This window comes from Perognathus longimembris, chromosome 22, assembly GCF_023159225.1.
Source record: "Perognathus longimembris pacificus isolate PPM17 chromosome 22, ASM2315922v1, whole genome shotgun sequence".
NCBI classification, from domain to species: Eukaryota; Metazoa; Chordata; class Mammalia; order Rodentia; family Heteromyidae; genus Perognathus; species Perognathus longimembris.
The window spans coordinates 17,524,191-17,546,463 of NC_063182.1; the positions used below are offsets into that span (position 1 = coordinate 17,524,191).

The 22,273-nt window shown below is 34.8% G+C and overlaps 1 protein-coding gene across 7 annotated transcripts in view; it reads right to left on the reverse strand.

The window, feature by feature from the left end:
• Tmem161b (transmembrane protein 161B) overlaps positions 1 to 22,273 on the reverse strand; it is a 58,397-nt gene that overhangs the window by 26,096 nt on the left and 10,028 nt on the right. For 2 of the 7 annotated variants that reach the window (XM_048331097.1, XM_048331094.1), the window contains exons 1-3: positions 15,790 to 15,893; positions 5,700 to 5,765; positions 2,449 to 2,532 (exon numbers count right to left, since the gene is read on the reverse strand). Coding sequence is in view for 1 of the 7 variants with exons in the window: in XM_048331093.1 (XP_048187050.1) it covers positions 2,449 to 2,532; positions 15,790 to 15,893 (188 nt within the window). In the remaining 6 variants the exon portion in view is untranslated. Of the gene's footprint in view, positions 1 to 2,448; positions 2,533 to 5,699; positions 5,766 to 15,789; positions 15,894 to 22,273 lie in introns of those variants that run through there. The other 5 variants (XM_048331098.1, XM_048331095.1, XM_048331093.1 and 2 more) reach the window with 4 other exon arrangements.

A 22,273-nucleotide genomic window follows, 5' to 3' on the forward strand; every position in this document is an offset into this window, starting at 1 on the left:
AAAAGGTAAGATAACTCAAAAATTTAAAAAGGAGACTCCAAAATACTGAAGCAAATTATCATGTAAATATATATTATCAAAGAAAAAACTATTTAAATTATTGGCAGGAACAAAAGCTTGGCTGCTAGGATAGCAAACCATTCTCCTGTTCTCTCTCTTGTAGATTTAATGGAAACCTAATACCTATTTCTTTAGGTATAAAATTAAAGGCAATGAAGACAAAATGTACTGTCTCTGGAATAACATATACACACAGATATGGAACTACATATAAGAAAGAGTTGAAGAAATTTAGTAAAATTAGTGTATATAAAAAGTCTATGAAAAAATTAGTGTATATGAAAGGCTAACTTGTAGTTGTTTCTACTAAAAGCGACAGGGAGAGAAAAACAGAATTCTTTAGGTGCATCTGTATCATTCCTGAATTTAAGTTTTAAAAACAAATGTAGAAAGTAGGAAACCAATTTTTAAAGATACTCAAGTATATGGAAAAAGTATTAAGCTAAGTTTTAGTAACATTTCTTTCAATATTGGCAAGTTTTCATTTATTATTGAATAAATATAAACTGAGAAAAAAATCTCAATTAAAAATATTCCACATAAAGCAACTAATTAGTAATTATTGCTATGAGGGACAAGAGAACATCACTAGCACATCTTTCTGCAATTATAAATCATGTTCAACACATAAAAATGTTACTAAATATCTACTGATTACAAGGTATTAAAAATTCAAGTATTAACAAAATGATTACCATATTGCATTAACTAAATTCTACAACTGCTGAACTATGAAGGTAGAGGCAAATTGCAGAAAACAAATATACCAACACAAAACAGATTAAAATCCTAGCCCTTAAGTATGTTAATTTGGGCAGTGCATTTAGTATTTCTGATCAACAATTTCTCCTTAGTAAAATATAAGTTAAGTTATTCAGGTTGTTCTTTGTATTACATATGAATTATAGTTTTAGGGAAACTATAATTTTATCCAAAAATATTTTATTAAAGAACTACTGAGATAATAAGGAATGCTTATAAATAATATTCCAATAACTTTGAAGTTTATTTATAAAGAGAAAAGAAGACAGCAGTAAAGGCAGTCAACAGTGTTTCCAAATTTGCATTGTATGCCAACCAATCGTTAATGTTTAAAGAAATTTTCTGCACTCACAAAACTGTTAGGTCAGGCTAACATAATTTTGTAATAATATACATGAGAAATTTGGTGACAATCTATTGTCACTAACATTTTACATTAAAATCATAATTTCAGAGTCAAAGTAGATCCACAGCAGAAGAAATGAAGGTTCATTCAGGGAGGATAGTCAGTCTGAACTTTCCCAGAGAAATAAACTTAAATCTAGATAAGCAAATTTAATCCTGGATGAGGTATGTTTTCCTGTTAATTTTTATTTTTTGTGGTACTTGCATTTAAACTGAACTTCCTTGAACTTGGTAGGCAGGTGCTCTTATAACTGAGCTCCACCTCCAGCCTTGTTATTTTTTGCTGACTATTTTGGGACAGGGTCTTGTTTCCTGCTAGGGTGCATACCTGGGTACAATCTGCCCAAGTTAGGCTTCCCACTGTAGCTAGGGTACCAGGCTACAGCCAGCACCATCCAGTTTTCTGTTGAGCAGGGTCCTGCAAACTTTTCTGCTCAGGCTGCACCAGAGGCATAATGTTCTTAATTTCAGGTTCCCAAGTAGCTAAGATTACAGGCATGAGCCACTGGTGCCCAGCTAGAAATTTACAAAATGACCATGGTAAGCCTTTCCATTTCACAAAAGCTACTGTAGTCCATTCAGTGAAAGTTGACAGGCAGTTCTCTTTATGGAATTTAATCTTAGGTAAAGTTTTCAAGAGCTAAGTGCTGGGGTTACAACTCAGTGGCAGAGTTCTTGCTTATGTCCTGGGTTCGATCCCCAGCACTGTGAAAATTAAGAATATAACAGAACCTATAAAGTTATACTGTCTACTTCTTTTACTTTAAAAAGTGAGTAAAGTGCAGTTCAAAAGAAGTCAGTTTACCAACTAACATAATATGAACTAGTTACAAAATAAATAGGAGGAAAAAAAGAAAAACTCAAATCAACGGACATCTTTAAATAAAATACATGGGTTACAGTTCCCTCCCCTATCACTGTTTAATGAAATTTTCTTTAACCTGATTAATCCTCTATTGTTTTCATAATTCAAGCAGGAATAAATGTTTTTTAGTAAATAACCAGTTTTGTGCTTAGATAATATTTTCTACTTATTAGACTGCATAGATTCTGACCACAAATGTACCAACAATGTACCAATGCAGCACAATTGATATTTCTATAATCATTTATTTGCATAAAATAAATCATGCATAAAGTTTTATGCAAAGGTTCATGCACAAAACATATTTGCATAAATTGTGTTAGTCAATACTTTATAAGATCATCGAAGAAACTTACCTGTCTCTTTTGCTTTTCCCTTTTTGCTGTTTCCCTGCAAGAATTCTTAATTCTTCTTCTGTAGGATGTTGATACCACCTCAAACTGAGGGAAAAATAAAAAAAAACCTCTTTTAATCAGAGCATAACACTAGATTACTCCTTTATTCTATAAATATTTACTGGCTTTCCTATTTGCAAAGAAACTGGCAGGGAAATATCAGGTGAAAACTGTAATCCCAAATAGATACTATGAAAGTCTTTAAAAAGGGTTTGGATTCAAATTCAGTTAACACCAAGCACTTACTAGATGCCAGGCCCTGCTACTCAGTATAAACAGTTCTTACAACCTATACTGTGTATTAGAAACAAAAAAACTGATCTCTGCAGGCAATGGGACAGGAGCATATTAATTCTCTCCCCATTAAAGAAACTAATAGTTATCCTTACAAAAAAGTAGCAGGCAGGCTCTAACATTTACAGACATTTCCTCCCCTTCCTTTAATTTCATTTGAGAATTCTCAAGAGTTTATAAGAATTAGAGAAGACTGTTGTCTTACAAATCTTGACTATAGCTAACACTGTTTGGTTAGAGTTCCAACAACTGAGTGTTCACCTTTACCATAAAATAAAAATACGCAAATAAACCAACTATCCCCTCATAATTAGTAAGTAGTTCATTCTGAATTTCCTGACTTACCTACAGGTTCCACTACCCATCATCTAAATTTGATCTTCAGATGCTATGTTTAATGTATCCTTTCTATACAGTATAATTCTGTTCCTCAACTCTCTAAACTTTGCCTCTTCTACTCTAAGACTTTAGTTCAGACTTTTGATCAGTTTATCCTCCTCTATCATAAAACCCTCTAACTGTTTTCCCTGCCATCCCCTGCACCGAGCCAACGTTGGTTATTTTTCCATAGTGGACATCTTACTTAAGTACATGCCTTTTTAAATTTTGTCCAAGACTCTTCAGAAGGTAAAACAATCAGTAAACAGCTAAGGAAGGACCTTAACCAAGATCTTATCTTTATAAAAGAAACAAAGACCTAAGATTGATGGAATTCCTATATTTTCAATCACCAGTCACAATTTTTAATGTGAAATATCCCAGTTAAAAAATGTTAGCAATATTTTTGGCATTTTATTTTATTTGGTACTGGTGATAGAACCCAGAGTACTGCACTTGCTAGCAAGAACTTTGCCACTGAGCTACATCCCAACCCAGAACTTTTGTTTTTATTTTGTCGGTTATGGAGACTGAACTCAATAAGTCTGGGTGCTGTCCTGGAGCTTTTTCCCTCAAGGCTAGCACTCTATCACTTTGAGCCACACCACCACCTCCTTAACTACTATTTTTTTTTTTTTTTGGCCAGTCCTGGGCCTTGGACTCAGGGCCTGAGCACTGTCCCTGGCTTCTTCCCGCTCAAGGCTAGCACTCCGCCACTTGAGCCACAGCGCCGCTTCTGGCCGTTTTCTGTATATGTGGTGCTGGGGAATCGAACCTAGGGCCTCGTGTATCCGAGGCAGGCACTCTTGCCACTAGGCTATATCCCCAGCCCCCTTAACTACTATTTTTAAAAACAGTAAAGAGTCGACAATTTGAGTATCTGACATTATAAAGAAATCACGGTTTTTGTTTTTTCCAATATCAGGGTTTGAACTCCAAGGCTTGAGTTCTCTATCACTTGAGCCAGGACTCCAGCCTGGCTATTTTAATTAAAGATAGATTCCTGTGGGCTTTCGGCCCAAATGGTTTTGAACCTGGATCTTTGGATATCAGTCTTCTAAACAGCTAGGACTACAAGCATGTGGCCATCCCTCTATTGTTAAAATTTCTGACCTATGATAAAGGATTGTGATAATTTTTTTAAAATGTAAATACTGGAATACTTATGACTGAACAAACAATATAAAGTTTACTACAGAATCATTAAGTTGGAGTGAGGAGAGATTAAGGTAGATACAAATTAAACAAGTCTGACCACTAACTAATGTGTTAAAAATCAAGAGAAATTGACTATATTATTCTGTGCTTATAATTTTTTCATTAAAACACAATACTCAAATGTATAGGATTGGACTTACAACTGCCTCAGTCTATTTCTGCAGATTCATCTTCAACCGGTTTTTATAGAAAGTTTAAAAAAAATTCTAGTCTTACTAAATGACATTTACTCCTCACAAATTCTTTCAGCTCTTGATATTTTCTATATATTTTTTCTCTGTTTATAAAGAACTTCGTTCCTACATGACAAATACTTTCTTTAACTAACCCTAAAGTTTTATCTATGATTTACAAAGTAGTCTCTCTGTGGTATAATGAAGAAAATATCTGTTCATCATTCTCACTTCCTGGCACAAAGTTTCAAAAGCCCATGGGTTATACTAACTAATAGAAGCATATGTTACACAAATGAACTAATTCTCAACAGGCTACTATATAGCTTCCATGTGGGCACTAGAAATACCAATACATGATTAGCGAGGGCAAGGATTTTGAGCCACCTAGAGAGAGACTGGAGATTTAAGTTCAGTCGTTTAAGTAAATTTATAGATCAAAGATATAAAATCGATGGAATAGTATCAGATCTATGAATGAAACTCCATAAGAAATCTGGACATCAAGGCCTTTTCCTGGTTGGTTAATACACTGATATACTCTGAAGATGACATATTCTGACTATGCAGGGAGAGAATAGGAAGCTCTATGCTCTTTGACAGACTGTATCCCATTTGCACACACTTTATAAACACACTGAAAACTTAAGTTTCTTGACTTGGTAATTCCAGCAAATTACTGAACTTGAGGGGATCTTGAGAACCCCTGCATTTGTAGCTATGTAGAAGTACAGATGTCCTGACTACTCCCAACAACTTAAAACTGATGTGTGAGTAAAGGCACATTTGTACAGGACTCTCACTTTTAACCTGTGAGATTCATGCTAACTCAAGACTATATCAAAACTAAATTATAGCACAGAGTTGACATTAGGTGAGTTAGACTAAAATGGAATACAAGCTGCCTTAACTCTTCAGGATTTAATTGTTTTTGTATACAATTACTGGCATATAGTAAGTGCTCAAAAAGGATCACTGACTAAATCAAAAGAATTCGAAAACATTCAATTCTCTTTATATGTATGTATGTTGGTAAACACACACACACACATATATATATATCTCCCAACCAGAAAGTCCCTAAATTATAGTTAACAAGTGAGTAAACACTTCCTGAAATTTCTATTGAAGTCCAGAACTTTAACTTACAGTCAATTCTCGTTATTCGCGGTAGTTATGTTCTATAAAGTCTCCGCGAACACTGAACCATTGCTCCTAGGGGAAATAGAGGATTAGGTTCCTGAGAGCCTGTGGGTCACAACATTTTCATCAACCGATCAATCAACTGATCAATGAAGGCACACAGTAATCTTGATTAATGTGTGCGTCTATCTAAAAATATTTTAAATCATCTATATGATTGATTCCTTAACTTTGAATTCATGGCCAACAGCTCATACCTCATGCCTAAGCAAAGCTTATCCAATATCTATACTACTAAAATTCAGCATTTTCCTGAGTTTTATGCATCATTCCAACAGATTTTCATATAAGCTTGATCACAGTCTTCTTGTGCTTAGTAATAATATACAAAACTTCCACATTAGGCACAGGGGGGATTTTAAACAGCAAAATCACTAACAAAAGTAAAAAGAAAACAGTGAAAAAAATAGTGATAAAATGAGAATTAAAATAAGAAGGCAAAGATTTCCATTAGAGCCTAACTGGGAAATTGTGTTTGTAGATACACACAAAACTTTCTTGACATCATGCATTATGTTCATGAATGACCAAGAAAGTTCCAAGTACTGACTGAGCATGTGTACCTATCATATGTACAGAATCTACATACAATGAATGCATAAATTCAGAAGAACACTTCAGTAAATACTTAAAGACTTAAGTTTTGAGAAGTAATTAGTAAATAAAACCTGAGCATAGCAAGACTTATGAATAATAAAATGTCACAACTTTATATTTTCTAAAAACTACTTACTTTAAAAATTTACTCACGATTGCTCAATTTTGTTTTTGTAAGCTCATTTTCCAAAAATTGATTACATCTGTTATAGTTTTATTCGACTGGTCAAATTCATTAGTAACAATGACTTTTCAAAGCTGAACTCTAAGGATGCTGGGTGTTTTTAGGTCTGGTATGTATCCATTCATTCACCAGCTATTTATGGAGATGTTGGGGTCCATCTTTCTCGCCTTGATGGAAGGGGCTTGATACACCTCCCCCAGCCCTGGGGAATGCGGCCCTGCTACCCCCTCTAGATTGGAATCCAGAGAAACCGGTTGGGCCAACAGCCCTCCAACCTGCCAGCCAGCCGGGCGCCCACCAACCCCACCCGGGTTCCAACCCCGCCCGGGTTCGGTGCATTCAAGTGACATTAGCCCTTGAGGGTCAGGTGACAGCTCTTGGCCTATCGGAATCCTGGCCAACCCCCTTCCTTCGGAATCATCTCCCCTTGTCCTTCTCTCAATAAAGTCAGTTTGCTCTCAGAAGCTAACTCCATGGTCTATGTACGCTAGCTCCCAGGGAAGGATAGCGGCCACATTACCACGTAGGTCACGCGCACGCCAGGCCGGACCGAACCCCCACGTCTCACTCTAATTTACCTGCTGGTCGGGAGTTGGGGGAGAGGACGTTACGGAGGGCAGGAAGAGAGAAGAAAGAGTCCGAGCCAGGAGGGGAGAAAAAACCCCAACATGGAGAGTGTTCTATTTAGCAGGTACTTTGCTTGACACTGGACATACAATCAAGCCCAATAAAACCAAAGTCCCTGCCTTCTTGATGCTTCTATTCCAGTCAGGGTAGAATTTAACCAATTAAAAAAAGTGAAACACAAATCACAAGTGTGATGCCACAGAAAGTACCAAATGAGTGGTAAGGATATGAGACACAACTTAGATACTATGTGAAGATAGTTCCCGTGAGACATTTAACTAGCAGCCCAAACAAAGGGTAAGAAAGAAACATAGAGAGAAAATCATTTCAGGCAGGAACAGTATACCCCAAAGCACAAATGCATAAAAGAAAAAGCATACAAGTACTGAAAAAACTAAAAATCCAATGAGGCAGAAGTCTCAAGAAGAAATGTAACAATGAAAATAAATAGCTAAGAAGGGAGGGAATCGTGCAGTCTCACATATCAGTATTTAATTTAGATGTTAAGCTAAAATATTAGTCTTAAAGTAGGAGAAATAATTTAATTTACATTTTAAGACCCCTTTTGCTGCTCTGTGATTTAAAGAAAAGTAAGAAAAAATAGAAGAAATATATATATATATATATATATATATATATATATATATATTTGGACAGCAAATCAACAAGCTTTGCTGAAAGATTTAAGGTAGTAAGTAAAAATGTTAAGAAATAAAAGATACCTACATCTCTGATTTGAAGATTGTACTACAGGAAGCAATCAACTTACAGCTGTTGATCTTCAAGTGTCTATTAAAGGAAGGCTCAAGTAGTAAAGAACCAGTCATAAACCCAAAAGGCAAGTAGGAATATTAGACCCTGAGTTCAAGACCAAGTACTAGCACCAAAATAAGCAAAATAACAGTAGTAGTAATAATTATAGTACTGAAGTCCCTATGGGATATCAAGTGAAAATGTCAAAAGGATAACAACGAAGTACAAGAATCTAGAGTTCAGAGATAATTTGGGGTCATTTTATAGTTGCTGTATTGAATAAAAATAAAAAATAATTTTTGTAATAAAATCAACTCTCAGTAATAATTAAATCAAATAAGATGATCTATACAAAGAATAAACACAATATAAAGTTAAGCAGTTACTGAAAAATTGTGGCTAATTCAACTTACAAATTTGGCTATAAAGAGAAGCAGAGAAATACACACACACCAAGGAATGGAAATGGGTAATTTATATGTTAATGGGGAAGACTGTGATTCTTCTTTGCTGCCATTACTTTCTTTTCCCTCCCTCATTCCCTCCCTTCTTCCTTTTTGTCAGTCATGGGGCTTGAGATCCTATCTCAATCAATAGCTGGGTGTGGTGATGTGCACCTATCATCCTAGCTTCTCAGGAGGTTGAGATTGGAAGGAAAAGTAGTTGTTGGGTGCAAAAGTTAGTGAGACACATTTCAACAAAAAAGCTGAATGTGATGGCATATGCCTGCCTACCAGTTAATGTGGGAAATGTGAATAGGAAGATATCAGGACACCAGCCTGGGGCTGAAAAAGGTTTCAGATGAGAGGATTCTAAGAAGTAGATTACAAAAACATGGCTGGCAGCATGAAGACTATGCTCAGAGACTATGGATTCAAGGTTTACGTAAATTTGTTTGCATGATTTATTTATTAACAGTGCTTTATATATAGTTTAACTCTATACCATGTAGTTTATATTTATTACTAATGTTTGTATTCTGGTGTCAGCTTTCAGTTTTTATCTTTTTTTTTTTTTTTTTTTTGCTGATTATTGGTATGTACACCTCAGCAAAATGACTGCCTTATTTGCAAGTATTGCACTATCCCGTTCTAATGTTGACTTGGAGAACAGATATTTAAGTTTACTTGATTTAGAGTTCATGCAGCAGCTAATAATGGCCATGATAATACAATTGGTGAAAAAATGTTTTATGTTAGTATATTAAAGAGCATGAAATATAACTGAACGTATAACCTATAAGAACCTATAAGAAAATGTATAAACAAATTATTAGAAGGAAATACAGTGATTTTCTTTAGGTGATGAGAATATGGTCCACTACAATGTTTTCTAGTTTTGTTTTGGTTTTGGTGCCAGCCCTGAAGCTTGAATTCAGTGTGTGGGTGTTGTCCCTGAACTTTCATGTTCAAGGCTAGCACTCTACCACTTAAGCCAGAGCTCCACCCATTTCTGACTTTTTGGTGACTATTTAGAGTGATGAATTGCGTGGACTTTCCTGCCCAAGCTGGCTCTGAACCCAATTCCTCAGATCTCAGCCACCTGAATAGCTAAGATTACAAAGGTGAGTCACCAGCATCTGCTGCAGGTTTTTTTTTTTTTTTGAGTTTGTTTCTTTTTGCATGTTATAAATATATGTGGCTTTTAAAGTAGAAAAGAAACACACTAAAAAATATTTTGCACTTAAAGTATGTATATGTTAATTTCAATTTTATAACATTTACATTGGTTGTCAATTTACTGGCTCTTTTCTCACCTACGTTCAGTTAACACTGTTAATAGTACCTCAGAATAAAGCTGACATGGTACTTACTGTACTTCATTAAAGTTCTGAAATAATTTTACAATGATCATTCTCATATCCACTTATAAAAATTCCATTCTTTAATGAAAAAGCATGTTGCAGAAAATATGGAATGAACTTAGGTTTTATTTTACAAATTTATGAACAACATCATGTTGCTTCAAAAGTTGCCAACAATTTTGAAAATTTTAATAAAACTTTAGAAGTCTGAAATGAGAAAGTGAACAAATACCAAAAAACTTACTGACAGAGCAAGCTAAATTTTAAACACAAATAATCATTCAGAATTCTATTTCAGAGTATACAATATAGGCAACTTATTAAATATGTGTTTCCCAGCCTCAGTATGTTAAAATCTGATCCCCAGTGATGTTATTTGAAGGATAGGGATTTGGAAGTTGTAAAGGTGAGGTTCATAGTGGGATTTTAAAATGAAGGAAGCAAGCTGACTCTTTCTACCATGTGAAGATGCAAGAAGTTGGGGAAAAACTAAAAAGGAGTTCTCATCGTAACTGGGTAGCTTTAGCATCCTTGTTTTCAGACTTCTAGCCTCCAAACTCTGCCTATGATACTTATTATATACCACAGAAGTAGCAGAAGACAGTTTTAGTTTATATTCTAAGTCTCCAAGATTTTGAAAAAATGAAAATAAAGTTTGCTTAAAATCTAAGCGATTTTTCGGAATAAGTAGGTAAAATTGATTTTTTTTTTATAAATAGTATTATTCATTGGAAACTTTCATAGACTATCATGAAGACAGCTAAGGCAAAGAGCAAGGAAGGAATCCAACATTCAATAAAAGTAGTAGATTTCCCCCCCTTAGGTCATAGGTCCGAGCGACTGTGCACTTGAACAGTAGGTTTCATTCACCAAGGAAACTTGCATATAGTTAGATGCAACAATAACGTAAAGCATCAAATATGAAGGTGCCATAATACTTTCTTTACCCAATGTGAGATGAAACAAAATGAGGGAAAATTTGACCAAAATATATGTTTGATGAGGGACAAATGAAGGGAATTAGCAGTGATAACATAGACAAGAGATTAGAAAAGTGATTAAGTAGATAAAGGGTAGAGAAAAATGCATGAAGTTTAAGTTATACAATTAGAAATTAGGACAGCAGTTACAGTATGGAAACCCTTATGGAGAAAAACAATATCCTGTAATTCATGCAAAACCTACTATTCAAATGTACAAAGAATGTAACCTCTCCATGAAAAAAGGGGCCACGCAAACTTCAAAACAAAATCATAATCGAGTTTTCCCCAAAGTCAACAATACATATAACCTTTAAGAAAAGGTTATAAACCAAAGAACTATTAATAAAAGTTCTTAAAGTAGGAATTCCTTGAATAAAGTCATTAAAAAAAATCAAGAACAAGCAATATTTTCTACAGTACAGTCTGATTATCCCTTAGTAAGTATCCTTTATTAATAAAATACCTGGAAAAAGTGTTTTAGAGTTCAGACTTTGGAATATTTGCATGTACAGAATACATTTTGGCGAAGAGACTAAAGTCTAAACACCTTTTATTTATGTTTCGTATCCGTATAACTTGAAGGTAATTTTACACAGTATTTTCAAGGCACCTATGTTTTCAGAGACCTAGTTCCCAAGGGTCAGGTACAAAATTGTCTACCGTGGTATCACATGAGTGTTCACAGTTTCAGATGTAAGGCTATGTTAGATTTCATCAGATTGCAGACTGTTCGATCAATATTTTCCTATTACATATTGGAAGGACAGAATACAACTTAGAGTATTATAACTTACTAACATGGAACAAACAATCTCAAACGGCAAGTAAGACAGATAAAGTATTGAAAACACAAGACAATACATCTTAAATTCTACTTTATACTTAGTATGCTTTTGGCAATCCAGTCAACGGTTATTATTTCATTTGACTGAGAACACAAGCTGGTTAAGTGGCTGCAGAACAGCCGTGGAATACAGAATGTGAAGAGGAATCATACACAATCTATAACCCTAAAGGATATATTCTAACAGGCAATGTGCAGCTAGGGAAAAAAGAAGAAAGAAGATAATTTTAACTTATTCCATCAAACCATTATACTTGTCTCCTCCATCACACTGAAAACTGCTCAAACCTGACACTTTAGGACAAGAGGTAGTATGTACACAGTAGTCTACCCACACCTTAGGGGGACCTGTTCCACAACCCCGGCAAATGGGTGAAACTGTAAAGAATACCAAACCCTGTATATATTGTTTTGCCTATATATATTCATATATATATATACATACTTATATAAAGTTTAGACAATAAGTGGTTCACAACAATAATGGTAAAATACAACATTTATAACAATATACTCTAAAAATGTTAATGTGATCTGTCTCTCATATTTTATTATACTCACTGTACACAATTACCCTTCCTGTAATATAATAAACTGCCTACATGATGAGATGAAAAGCTGATGTAAGCATTGTGACATGTGCTTATAAGAGTAACTTAAACACAGCACTTTAGTACCAAAGAGTAGTTCTGATAACCTAAGATGGTTACTAAGTGGTTAAGAGGCCGATAACTGATCCTGTACAAGTGCTGCACAGACAAGATTCACATTCCTGGAGGTATACAGCAAAATGTCTTCATGCTACACACAATGTTGTGCAATTTAAAACTTACAAATTGTCAACTTCCGAAACCCCATCTCCAGCCCTAGCAATTGAGCTCAGGGACCTCTGAACACCAGGAAAGTAGTGTTCTTCATAGTGTCTCACTACTACCATTGCCCAAGCTGGCCTCAAACTCCAAATTTTCCTGCTGTTACCTCTTAAGTATCTGGGATTACTGGCATGCACTACCACATTTGGTTCCAATATGTAATTGACCACAGGCAAATAAAATAGTGGAAAGTGAACAAACAAGTAAGAGAGAAGATTGGTGTCATAGACTGCAAGTTAGATTTCTGGGGAAAGTGCAACCAAATCTGCTTCTTTTCTTTATATGTGGACTTGGATAAATCATTTCAAATCCATTTTCTCATTTGCAAAAAAATGGATATAGTATCATCTATTGAAGAAAAACACCAGGTACTCACCAATCTTGTTTTTTATTTCCTAGCTACAATAAAAACTACCATTTTCCAGACTTTCCTGATCCATAGCTAAAAATACTCCAAGGGCCCCAGGCTACAAATTTGAGAAGAAATGATGAATCTATTTCTAAGTGTGATGATATCCCACCATCTCTTGTGGTAACGCCCTACTCTCTTCATTTGCCAACTGGCATGTTATGTGACAAGAACTCCAAGGTGTTTTAAGATCTCAGCTACAAAGATTTCTAAGGTCAGAGCACACCCGACATTTCCCATCTGACCTAGACCATGGAGTAAAGATCCAAATGAGATACTCAGATTTTAAAAAAATTATCAGTATGTTTTATACAAATAAAAAAATGATAATACATTGAAACCAGCTGAAGACAGAGGCCATTGCGTGACAGGGACAGAAATGAACAAGATACCAAAAGAAAATCATAATTTTTAAGAACATTTCAAACTATTTGTAACCTGAAGTTAGGATGTCATATGTATTAAAATCTGAAGACAAATTTCTTCCACATGCTCATGGTTATCTATATCCACTGTGTTATCTATACATATTTTCACCTAAATAGTTCTGTTCAATAGTCACTTCCAAGACAATCTACATAATTTAGTTTTTTTGTTTTTTTTTTTTTTGGCCAGTCCTGGGCCTTGGACTCAGGGCCTGAGCACTGTCCCTGGCTTCTTCCCGCTCAAGGCTAGCACTCTGCCACTTGAGCCACAGTGCCGCTTCTGGCCGTTTTCTGTATATGTGGTGCTGGGGAATCGAACCTAGGGCCTCGTGTATCCGAGGCAGGCACTCTTGCCACTAGGCTATATCCCCAGCCCTACATAATTTAGTTTTTATAAAATAAATACCAAGAAGCTGAAACATGTTTTGTCAAGCAGGGAAGTTTAGGGGAGTGGGGACAGACAAACTGAGAGAGGGTGAACAAATACAGTAATAATATCTATTGTACAATGGAACCAAGTAACTTGAGGGGATGAGTGGGGTTGGGACAAATGCAGAAGAGTGATGGAAAGGGTGACATTGATCAAGATGTACTGAACTCATAAACGGACATGTTGAATTAAAACCTCGTTATACAACTAAAGGGTAATTAAATTTTTTAATAAAAAAATTAAAAAAATGTGGGCATTGGTATCTCATGCCTGTAATCCTAGCTACTCAGAAAGCTAAGATCTGATGGCTGCAATTAAGCATCCAGCTTGAGCAGGAAAGTTGGTCATACTCTAAATCTCTAGTTAACTGCTTAAAAAACAAAAAAAAAGCAAAAAATGAAGCTGTAGGTGCTCAAGTGGCATAGGGCTAGCCTTGAGTAAAAATGCTCAGGGGCAGAGCCCACACCCTGAGTTCAATTCTCAGTATAGGCACCAAAAATAAAAGTCTTGCTGCATCTTTCCCTTTAAACTCTTTTAAGTATTTTACAGGAACTAAAAGAATGCCCTCAGATTTCTTGTTCACCAGTTGCTCAATGGGTGAAATTACATACTCATTTATTATCAATAGTATTTTTATATAGGAAGTAGAGAAGATATTTTAGATGATTTTCAGTATTAAAGTGTACCATTTTATATCACAAAAAGTTGATAAAGAATTATGAAAAACAGCTGTAACAATCATGTTACTCAGCTGAATTAGTTGATAACAGCAAACTGTCTTTCATGACTTTCATGAAATCTCATTTGTATTATAAGCACAGCGTTTAGATACGTGCAACTCAGAGGAGAAAATAATTATATTTTGTATACTTTTACAAACCCAAGTTCCCTTTCATCTAGAACTAAAGATAATTTGCATAGTAGATGCATTTCCTTTCCACGATCTATAGACATTGGTTCTGCTAAGCAAAGCATTAAACCAGTTTACTCATACTAAAACTACATGAAAAAATTAGTTACAGATGAGTGATTTTCCCTCATAAAAGGTCTGACACAGGCTTCAACTTTACCAAAACTTTATTTTTTATTGTGCTAACATATATCTATAAGTAGCTGTTCTTTCACACATTCACTGTATACATACAGATATATCAGTGCTTCAAAACAATTTTAAAGATGTCTAAATATTTTTCTATATTTGAATATCAATATGAAAAAGTATAATGCATAAAGAAGAACACAACAATTTAAAAATTTCTAAAACAAAACCTTAAGTTTTTAGGTTTGTCTTTCAGTTTATGAAATTACTCATAAGAGAGATAGTCATTGTTTTCTTATTTCAAAATGTTTGAAGAAAATGAATATACTAGTCTCAAAATATATTTATTAAAGATAAATAATTAAGGTAGGCATGTTATCAGAATTATTACTTACCTTTCATAATTAGAGAATTTCAGCATATATATTGTGTCGACTTTTTTCTTTTGTCTAACTGTATCACTTTTATGTAGCTTATTTTTGAGTTTTCATTTACTGTTCATATTTTAGCTAAGCAACCTAGTTCTTTTTCAGAAGGAGCTGAAGATACTACTGAATTTACAGTGCAAACAACATAACTTCATTCATTTCCTTGCTGAATTGAAAAGTAAAATTCACAATAAAACAAAGAATCTCTAACTTACAAATTCTGAAATGAGTCACTGACAACAGGACATCTTTGTTGTATAAAATTTCTCCAATAAATGGTGGGAATATGTCAACACCTTCATTATAAACTCTCACACACCCCCACCCCTGATCAACAATTGTTTTATAAGTTAACTGGATAAATTATCTGGTATTCCCACTGGCCAGACACTCAGAAAAAAGAAAGCAAAGAGAGGTAGAATGGGAGACTGAATCCTTAATACATGATTACCCTTCTACCCTTGTGCTATACAAATAAACTAATAAACCACTAATACTCCAAGTAAAAAAGTAAGATATCCTTATAATCTTCCTTTGTCAGACCTTCAAAATAGGAGTTAACATTTCTAGAAAGTTAACCAGGCTTGTAAACTAAATAAAGATGAAAAGTGACAATCCCAATCAGCCTATCCTTGCCTTACCTGCCATTACAGAGTAGCCATCGAGCAAGAGAATAGTGAGGTATAATCTTCTGCATGACACTGGCCATCACCATGGTAACAACCAGCTGTATACCTATCACACCCTGCGTAAAAACAAACAAACACACAAATAAATTTAAAAGTAAGTGAACTGACTTGGGTAGACTGCTTCAAAACTTGCCATACAGTTTGAAAAATGCATTTTTAAGAAAAAAGAGTTTGCTATTAAAACCATCATTATCGTGGCATTCAATACAACATACTTATTTAAACTTAAAATTTAGTATGTAGTCTCACCTCATAAACCTCTGCTACAAGTTAGTGAAGTGTTACATCCATGAGAATAAAAGTGAAATGAATTAGGTACACTTTGATAATCTATTCACAATAAATGTTCTCTATAGATGGAGTTAAAAATAAAGTGAGAAGTATTGACTGTCCAAACTTCTCGTTTACTGTATAAGCATAAACATTTGAAGTAGTATGCAAAGCCAGCTTCAGTAGTAAATTGAGTAATTCCAGACTCATGAGTCTGATGCAAGAAGAAGAAGAATTAGAGCCTGACTCCAAGAAGTGTATGTCAAGGGCTCATATCTGTAATCCTAGCTACTCACGAGGCTGGGGATCAGTTTGAAGCTATCCCAGGAAGAAAAGTTCTTGAAACTCTTATCTCCAATTAACCACCCAAAGCCAGAAGTAAAGCTATGGCTCAAGTTGTAGGGTGCTAACCTCAAGCAAAAACTCAGGGAAAGAACTCAGACCCTGAGTTTAAGGCCCAGTATCAACAGAAAACAAAAAGAAGCTGCCAGACTCCTGTGAAAAATGCATCTTTTCCATCAAAGTTGTTTTAATCTTGAGAGAATTGTTTTTCTGAAAAGTTCCTGCTTTGGCCAGGTGGCTTGTCCCTTGTTAATTACATTTCAGTTATATGCATTCTTTCCCTGAACAATTTAAGATATCCTGTTAGAAGCTCTCTGAATTCTGGTTATTTCCCAGGAATGAAGCCACATCATGTGATCTGGAGCTCAGAAGGGTAGGTCTGCTGGGCTAGGGACAGAAAGGGAGCAGCCACCCTGCTCTGTGTCCTTGCTTGCCAGAATTGGGGCTGATGGATCACCCTTCTGCAGAAGTAAACTTTGCTTTGCTGAGTTCTTTGGAGATGGTGTCCATGTTCTTATGTGACACCCTAATATTCTGAGATATTTCTAACATTCAAAAAAGAGAAGTATGAACATATTTATATTTTTAACTTCTAAGCTGGCAGGGAATGATTAACAAGCATTAACTATATGAAGTGTTGGTGGCCAAATTGACCTGAAGGTTTGCAGAATTGAAAACTGAACTTGTATTTTGACCATCTATTTCCAAAGATTAGGTCCTCAACAACATACAACAACCCTCCTAATTTCCTGCCATCAATTCCTTTACCATCTACTAGGCGTGTAATTCTGGATATATTATTTAAACATCTGCACCATTATTTCCCCTTCCATAAAACAGAGCTAATAATTCAATCTATGTCATCAAACTGTGGTTGAGAATTATGCCTCCAACATAGCTAAGTAGTTAATACATGATATTATTGTTTGTTTTTGTCATCATGATGATTACCACAATAGAAGACAGAAAATTTCTTATAATGTCAACAATAAAGAAAGTGATTGTCTCAAAAAATCAAATTTTTGGCATAAAGAAATAATATAAACAATGTCAGAAGACCAACTGAGGAAAAGTATTTGCAACTCATGTCACAAGGGATAATTTAACACTATAGACTTCGTATAATCAATAAGAAGCTAATCCTCTAAATCTAACTTTACTAAATATACATAGATAATTCACCCCAAAATAACATAAAATGGTTCTTAAACAGGACTTCTAAAAAAAAGTACAACAAACCTACCTTAAGTATTTTTATTTGGGTATATTTTCATGCCTTAATCTTCACCAACTGGGTTAGTTTTGATTATTTTTACATTCACCTAACATTAAATTTTCTTTTTTTTTCTATTTCCTATCATTATTATTTTTTTCCTGTAATTCATAGCAGAACTCCTCCAATCACCATATTGTGCATGCCACTGCAATGAACTTGCTCAGGTAGAACAAGGCCAAGAAATATATTAACACATATATCAGAAGGCTAGTAGATTTGAGATTACAGATGTCAAAAAGTAAAAGATCACTATTTAGTCAGTTCTGTGGACACAGTAACCTCAATCTGGCCTTAGAAGGAAGTGATAGTATCACAGAAATTTCAAGGTCATTTAGTACAATCTCTCTAACATATTTTGTAAAATTTTATTAGTGTAGATATTTGTTCCTTAAAAACAGTAACCATATCTTGATCACATATAATAAATGCCATAGCTATTAAACAGGATTTCAGAAAGAATATTCTGGAAAAATATTGCGAAATGTGATAAACTGGCATTTTTTTTTTTTTTTTTGGTCAACATTTCCCCTTCAAACACTGATTTTGCCACAGACATGAGAGATACTACCACTTTTAAAGATGTAAACCACGTTAAGGCACAAACCATAGCAAAAAGTAGGGAAGTGCACTAAAACTAGGAATATGTAATAATCTAGACCCCAAAATAATGAAGTACTTATGGGAAACAGAAGAGAAACATATTCAGAATGTTTTTCAAGAACTTAAGAGACTGATCATTTATAGAGGCAAAGAAGAATGAGACTCACCTTGAGAAAGATAAACATAGGAAAGTTGGTACATTCTTTGGTATTCTAGTTAATGGATTACTGAAATGAATTCATGAAATTTAATCTGTTCCTTTATTTTACTATGTCATTTTACTGTTTTTAATTGAAGCTGATAAAACTTCTAAAACCTCACCTATGTTCTGTGCTAAATATATTATTATGTAATACAAATTTTCCTTCCTTCCCTTTTTTCCTGTGCAGTAATGGGGACTGAATTGTGGGTAAGGGCTCTGCTACTTGAGCCATATACGCACTCCTTTAAGGTTGTTTCATTTTTGTAATTTTCTAAAAACTTGTTGACATAAATTTCTCACATGTATTTCATGATCAGATTACTGATTAACACTCACTCCCCCGGCTGTTTTAACAAATTTAGTGGGTTTCATTAAGTTAGTTTCATATTTATATATAATGTACTTGAATCATATGCATCCTCCATCACATATTTTATTTCTCAGATATTCTTCCTCACTTTTGTCTGGCATGACATTGAACTAACCAATCCTCCTCCTATCTCCACCTCTCAAATAGATGGGAATATAGGAATGACTCAACATACTCTGATAAAATCTTTCAACTTTTTATGAGAAATCATTGAATCTTCCCTAGAATTTATTGCTATTAACTGACTACATATGTGCTACAAAAAAAGGACAATTTTACCTTCAGACAGGATTCTACACAGATAACTTAAGATTACATAAAAAAATTATTTTACCAGTTATTCACGATAAATGTAGGAAAGAGACCTTGAAATATACTTTCAAAATAGCAACTTTTCTTCTTTTTTCCCCCCCTAGTCCTGGGGCTTGAACTCTGGGCCTGGGTGCTGTTCCTAATCCTTTGCCCAAGTCAAGTGCTCTAACACTTGAACCATGGAGCCCTTTCTAGCTCCAGCATTTTCAAGTAGTTTATTGAGATAAGATCACAAAAGCTCAAGAGCTATGCCCATATGAACACATAGGATGATGCTAAGTGAAATGAACTTCAAGTTATGTAAACAAGTAGTATATCACTGTTGTAGTTATTTTCAACATGCCATGTGAAACCATGCCCCCCCTTTTTTGTATTCCCTTCCCGTGGTTTTACCCCTGATATCACTGTAACTGATTTTAATACCCTGGATATTGTATATACATGTATTGGAACTAAGGAAGGAAAGGGAATACCAAAATTGGGAGACAAAGGATAAGAAGACAAACCAATGCAACAGTAATACTTACAAACTATATGGTGTAAACCAACTGTACAACTCATGGGAGGGAGAGGGAACTGGGGGGGTGGGGGAGAATGAGGGAGGAGGTAACAAGTTGGATAAGAAATGTACACACTCCCTTACATACGAAACTATAACCCCCTCTGTATGTCACTTTGACAATTAAAAAAAAAGTTTTAATAATAATAAAAAAAATATCTCACTGAATTTTCTGCCCTGGCTGGCTTCAAACCATGATCCTCAGATCTCAGCCTCCTGAATAGCTAGGATCACAGGCACAAGACCCAGAGCCCACTCCAAATAACAATCTTTTAAGAAAATTATACATTATTAGTATTTGACTTAAGCGTAAGTTTTAAAGCATCGATACATAACTAAAAATTACAGTTTACCTAGGAAGTACTACAATGTACTTACAAGGATTAAGGTTTCTAAGTAACAGACAAGAGTATTTAAATGATCATTTAATGAAAATCAACCCATTTTTAATGACCCATCTTCAATGCCCAAGTTGATAGATAGGTCTGTTTACATAAACGAGTCTCTGAAATGTTTAAAAATTAAGTGTCTTGAATGTTATTTTGTAATTAAAGAATGTCTAAGCATATTTATAAATTTAAACATAAGTTTAACAATAACAAAACAACTGTTAAGCTGAGTGCAGTCCATCAAGATTGAAGTCTCAAAGACACAACCATATGGGTCACTGATTCAAGTAGCTTTAATGGTTTTATCAATGCTTGAAAACAATAACTTGACCAAAAAGAAGGTTTCTGTCTCGATTCACTGCCCTTCTGGTTCTTTTGACAACTGGAATTGGGGAAAATCATTTATGAAATAGCTCATAAGCAACCAAGAAGAGATAAACATTGGGTAACTTAGGTTTCAACCTTTCCACATCTATTAACCTGAGGCCAGGAAAGCAACAAAGTTATTTGCCTTTAATGTTTGTAAGAATGATCATTTCAATTTCTGTCAGTAATAGTTTCCAAGTAGGCTTAAAAAAAATCTAGACAATGAAAATTAAACAACTCTCCAAGAAATAAAATACCAAATACAATATTCTTCTTTCTGTGGACACTGAAAATAAAACTTCAAAATTTAAATATAAACATGCTGCAATTTTAAAATTCAAACTTTGAATATTGTATCGACCTCAGTGGAGCTGGAATTTTGTTATGTTTCATTAAACTAGCTCTCCTGCTGACAATCAGATTGAAACAAAGCACACTTTGTTTACCATTGGAAAGCATATTTACATATAGACTTGGAACTCACACCATCCTAAATGGTTTCAATTTTCATCTCCCTGAATGAGTTAGGGAAGAGAAAAAGAAGAGATGTTACTCAATATCATTCCTCCTTTCTGTTTCTCAACTGTTTACACGCTTTAGTAATTGACTGGTAGACGTGTTGAAACAGATTTCCTAGACATGCTCAAATAATTTTTACTCCAAAAAAAGGTGTACACTTTATCATTTCAACTCATGTCATAGAAACTTAGAACTCGCTCTTCAAGCATTTAATCAAACCATCTCTGAACAATTTACAAATGAATAATACAGAATGCAAACAATCAAGATCTTAGAGCTACCCAGTTACAACTTCATTGAAACTCAGACACTTAATTTCTAACTTACTGCTTTTTTTCCACTGAAGTCTACTCAGTACTTTATTAAATAAACATTTATTGTGCATCAAATTAAATGGTGAGGCCTTAGATAACCAGCAACTGGGAATATTGTGCACCAGATTAAATGATGGGGTCTTAGATCATCAGCAACTGGGAAAAAGTGCAGAACACCTGCTATCAATGAGCAGCTAGTGCACTAAGAGAGCAAACATTAAAAAGTAATGATGCTGCACACCAGTGGCTCACACCTGTAACCTAGCTACTCGGGAGGCTGAAATCTGGAGGATTACAGTTTAAATAAGATGAAATGACAAGTTTAAGAACAGAGCAAAAGGACAGAGAAACTGAGTAAATCTTAGCAGGCAGTGGGGAGTATCAAATAATGTAACACTTAAGGATAGTAGGCATAGAAATGCAAAGAGAATAGCTAAGACTTAAAAAACAGTTTAAAGTAGGCGGAATGACCAAAGATAAGAGAAAAGCAATCAAACCTTGAGGGTGACCAAGGATAACAATGTCTCAAAGTTTATTTCAACATGCTTTAGTTTGGATGACTGACAGGATACTAGACACTGACAGACAAGTTGAGGTCTGAAAGAGGGTTGATAATCCTCATCCAGGCTTGGTTTTCTAGCACACAAAGAAATTAGAGCTGGTGGCTCATGCTTATAATCCTAACTACTCATTGAAGCTGAGATCTCTGGATTCCCATTCAAACCCAGACAGGGCAAGAATTTCCAAGAGACTCATATCTCCAATTAACCACCAAAAAAGCTGGAATGGAGCTGTGACTCAAGTGATAGAGCACCAGCTTTGAGCAAAACAGTTCAGGAACAGTGCCCAAGTCCTGAGTTTAAGTCCAAGGACTGGTACTGAGACAAAAAAAATACATTAAAAACATGGTATAGCTG